Source organism: Aulonocara stuartgranti, assembly GCF_965226115.1.
Source record: "Aulonocara stuartgranti genome assembly, chromosome: 22".
NCBI lineage: Eukaryota > Metazoa > Chordata > Actinopteri > Cichliformes > Cichlidae > Aulonocara > Aulonocara stuartgranti.
Genome location: NC_138957.1, coordinates 10,226,442 through 10,230,879, shown reverse-complemented (window position 1 = coordinate 10,230,879; position 4,438 = coordinate 10,226,442). Strand labels below are relative to the sequence as shown.

General features: G+C 40.9%; 1 protein-coding gene across 2 annotated transcripts; it reads left to right on the top strand.

Annotated features, from left to right (window-relative positions):
- The first annotated feature begins 1,588 nt into the window (after positions 1-1,588).
- LOC309698032 (uncharacterized protein) lies at positions 1,589-3,504 on the top strand. 2 transcript variants are annotated; one of them, XM_082520307.1, is made up of 4 exons: positions 1,589-2,392; positions 2,537-2,819; positions 2,947-3,129; positions 3,374-3,504. In XM_082520307.1, the coding sequence occupies exons 1-4, from the start codon at positions 1,959-1,961 to the stop codon at positions 3,464-3,466; spliced, it is 993 nt and encodes a 330-aa protein (XP_082376433.1). In that variant the 5' UTR covers positions 1,589-1,958; the 3' UTR covers positions 3,467-3,504. The 2 variants fall into 2 exon arrangements, with proteins under 2 accessions (XP_082376433.1, XP_082376432.1); XM_082520306.1 differs by having other exon boundaries at positions 2,947-3,504.
- The last annotated feature ends 934 nt before the right edge of the window (positions 3,505-4,438 follow it).

The following is a 4,438-nucleotide window of genomic DNA, read 5'->3' as shown; positions in this document are numbered from 1 at the left end:
GGTATTGCCAGTAAAAGCAAAACTCCCTTTCATGAGTGTATCAAGCTGTTCTGTACTTTAAGTAAGCATCAACCACTTTTAGTATAAATACTCAAATTGAAACTGACACTTTATATTTGCTCCATATTAATCCAGGAAACAAGGACTAGAGTTTTTCCACCATAATATACCCCATGCTCCTGTTGTGTAGCGCCAAAGCCATAAATAAAAGCTTCAGACTGCATGTCTTTTGTGGGCATGTGCTGGTGTATGTAAGCTTGGTGATTTCAGACTGGTGTGTAAAATATGGCTGAAAGTCTTCTTGGCTTAAAAACTACAGATTTATAGAAATAAATATCTTTAGCTCAGTTTATTTGGTATGTCCTTACTTGCTACATTTTTAGATTTAGTGATATTCAAAAAGGAGATATATTGTAGCTATCGGGGTATCTTCACAGTCATTTATTAAAATGATCCTCTTCATGCTTAGGCTATTTTCATTAAGCCGACTAATCGAGTAAAACACCAATAACCTGACTCATATTCAGTGAGGGAAAAACATTCCCCAAGCTTCTCTTGACACAGTAACATGAGCGAAATAGTAATCTGTGAGTTTCCTAAGTGTACTGTAGCTGAAAGTCTTCCAGAGTTTGAGTAGTACTCTGCAATTGTTTCTCATAACAAAAGGGAAATATGTCTATTATTGTTTTTAATCCAAGGAATACTCTGAAATTAATATAAGAACACTAGTAATATGAAGATGATTAAAAAAAGACAATCTGCTAATCAATGTTTTGCATTAATAACGGATCAAATTTGTTACAAAATTACCATATTGGTCAAACAGGGCCGTTTCCAGCGATAAACTCAGAGAATTATCTCATTAGGAGTATAGTCATGCACCTTTTTATGTGCAGAACAAGCCTGCATGGAAATATCAAAGAAAAGCCTTTGCTAAATGCGTAATGCAGTGACGTGGAAAGGACCTGATGAATAGATTTATTAAATGTGACGTGCAAAACTTGTGACAATGTCCGTGGAGGCTTCCACTCCACTGGAGAGATGGAAACTAAATGAAAACATCAGGTCTGTGTGGAATAAAAGGAAACTTTAAGCTTCCTAAGAGAGAAAAATGAAATGACATGTTTTTCCACATTCTTTCAATGATGTCACTTTTTTGTGTTCTCCTACTCTCCAACTATTTGATGGCATCTGACTGGAGAATTCTTGCTGTTCATTTCAGCTCCACCTATATATTAATCACATGTTAAACATGTAACAGCATTCGCATATTTTCTAAAGTCTTCCTACTGTAGTTTTCTTCAACTATAGTAAGAATTTTGACATCTTTAGCTCATTGTCTGGTCTCAACATGGCTGTTTGTAAAAAGAAAGAAAAACTGCATGCTACCTGTTACTTGGCTTACACACCAAATGAGCTACTGAAGAAGGTGGAACAGTTTAGCGAATAAAGGCTGATGTTTTTCTTTGGCGATAGCAGAGACCAAAACGCAAAAAGAGAGTAAGTATTGAACATAGATTGTTCTGGAGAACAAGAATGACTCCCAGCCTTTCTCTTCACATTGACATTATGAGATGTTACAGTTTTTCTCGATTGCTTAAACACTATAACCAGGCCTCTAAACTAAAATTTCAAAACCGTAACGCTATTGTTCAAAAAGCTCACCCATTTCCCTGAACTATAAACACTATTCCCTGCTTTGACACATGACTCAAATTTGGTGAACTGTTACTGCAAAACTCTACACACAAATCCCTACATTTTACAGTGCTTACACCATGTAGTCATTTAGAAAGCACTAGCATGCAATAATGTTAACTTAAGTCAGCATAGCTTGAGCTCAATTAGCACACAATTAACCAGGTGGAAACACTAGGAGTCAAAATTTAGCACACACCAATCAGAACCTGCGATGGATAGATAAAAGGGCCAAAGTCAGCTCATTCAGGTTTGAAACAATGGATCCAAAGAGATGCAAAGGAAGAGGACGTGGTGGAGAAAGAGGACGTGGTGAAGGAGGAGGACGTGGTGAAGGAGGAGGACGTGGTGGAGGAAGAGGACATGGTGAAAGAGGAGGGTGTGGTGAAAGAGGAGGACGTGGTGGAAGAGGAGGAGGAGGTGGTCTAGGACAACAGGAAGGTGGTGGAGGAGGAGGGAGAGGTGGAGGAGGAGGAGGACGTGGTGAAGGAGGTGGAGGTGGAGAACGACGGCGACAAGGAAGGGGAAGAGCAAGGGCAAGAAGACAGTCAGTCTCGGATGAAATTCGAGCCACTTTAGTTGACCATGTCCTTGTCCATGGGATGACTATGAGGGAGGCTGGGCAACGAGTACAACCAAATTTGAGTCGCTTCACTGTTGCCTCCATCATCAGAACCTTCAGGGAGGAAAACAGGTAGGTGTACTTGCAGTAAGACTGCTTTGTACAGTAACGTTTAAGTTACTGAACTTATGTGTCTTGAGTTTCAGTATGTTTCCATTATTTGCCTGTAAAATGAATGTGTGACAGTTACAGTAATGAGTGCTTCTATTTTTGTAGGACACAGAGACGACCACCTGGTGGAGGCAGGTTAAGGCTTTTGTCGGAGGAGCAAGAGAGGGAACTTGTAAACATGGTAATTGCAAATAATGTAATCCGCCTGCAAGAGATTCAAAGGAGAGTGATTGAGGATGATCATCTTTTTCGAGGCATAAATGCCATCAGCCTCTCCACAATTGACCGCATCCTCCGAAAGTATCAATTCCGGATGAAACAGGCATACCGAGTCCCTTTCGAACGAAACTCTGACAGAGTGAAAAACCAACGTGTGGAATATGTTCAGGTATGAGTTTGGATATTGTATAAAGTATTGTGTACCATCACAGCATGGCAGTTTATGCTGCCATTTCAGCACTCTTGAACTGTGGTTCAGGGTACCGATTGACTCTACTGTGTTATGTGTTTTGCAGAGAATCTTTGAGATTGAAGGACGGCCTGTTCCCCATGAAATAATCTTTGTGGATGAGGCAGGTTTTAACCTGACCAAAAGAAGGAAAAGGGGGAGGAACATAATTGGCCATCGGGCTATTGTAAATGTCCCTGGTCAGCGTGGGGGGAATGTCACTATGTGCGCAGCCATCAGCCAACGAGGGGTACTCCACCGCCATGCCGTACTAGGACCCTATAACACTATGCTTCTCCTTGCTTTTCTTGATGGTTTAAGACAACATATGTTCCAGCTGGACTACAGGGAACCCAGCACAGCCAGAGCAGCCTCACTACGTTGTTGTGTGGGATAACGTCAGCTTCCATCGCGCTGCTCTGGTTCGTGACTGGTTTACCCAAGGTTTTCTAATATCTTTCTGCCTGCATACTCTCCCTTTCTAAACCCGATAGAGGAGTTATTTTCGGCATGGCGGTGGAAAGTGTATGACCGAGAACCTTATGTCCGTGTTCACCTCCTTCAGGCCATGGAAGAGGCCTGCCTAGACATATCAGTAGATGCATGACAGGGGTGGATCAGGCATGCAAGAGGATTTTACCCCCGCTGCCTGGCTGAGGCCAATATAGCCTGTGATGTGGATGAGATTCTCTGGCCTGACCCAGACCAAAGACAAGATGCTGAGGTGGGATAATGTTTCTGGTGTGTGTTGTACTGTATAGTACATGAATGACAATGTGCCACTGTACATACATTGGTTGCGTCTTTTGTGTTTATCATGTGACAAGGGTTTTGAAGGGGAGAACCATAAGCAACCTATTTGTTTTGGAACTATTGTTTTGAATTAATTGTACCAGTGTGCAAAACTCTGTTGTAGTGTGTGTGTTTTTGAGGGCTTGTGTTTGATGTCTGAGGGCAAAGTTTGGTTTTTCAGCAGGAGTGAATAGTTTTGGGTGTAGAGCTTCATTTTGACCTGGAAATAGGATGTTTGGGAAATTGAGTGAGATGTTATGGATTTGTGTTTACTGTTGTGAGGATATGAGGCGTAGTTTCAAGAAATGTGTTTTAGCAATCGAGAAAAACTGTAATACAGTTAGGTCCATAAATATTTGGACAGAGACAATTTTTGTTTCTAATTTTGGTTCTGTTCATTACCACAATTAATTGTAGTGCAGATTTTCAGCTTTAATCCAGTGGGTTGAACATAAAAATGTGAGGAACTAAAGTATTTTTTACACAATCCCTTGATTTCAGGGGCTCAAAAGTAATTGGACAAATTAAATAACTGAAAATAAAATGTTCATTTCTAATGCTCGGTTGAAAACCCTTTGCTGGCAATGAGAGCCTGAAGTTTTGAACTCATGCACATCACCAGATGTTGGGTTTTTCCTTTTTAATGCTCTGCCAAGCCCTTATTTCTTCAGCTTTCAGTTGTTGTTTTTTTGTGGGCCTTTCTGTCTGAAGTTTAGTCTTCAGGGTTACGGTTAGGGTGAAATGCATGCTCAATTGGGTTAATTTGA

What these genes read in the sequence shown, in the direction of transcription:
- LOC309698032 (XM_082520306.1), top strand. Translation starts at nt 1,959, where the DNA reads ATGGATCCAAAGAGATGCAAAGGAAGAGGACGTGGTGGAGAAAGAGGA. An exon ending in ACCTTCAGGGAGGAAAACAG is followed by an intron (nt 2,393 to 2,536) that starts GTAGGTGTACTT and finishes CTATTTTTGTAG; the next exon opens with GACACAGAGACGACCACCTG. An exon ending in AACGTGTGGAATATGTTCAG is followed by an intron (nt 2,820 to 2,946) that starts GTATGAGTTTGG and finishes TGTGTTTTGCAG; the next exon opens with AGAATCTTTGAGATTGAAGG.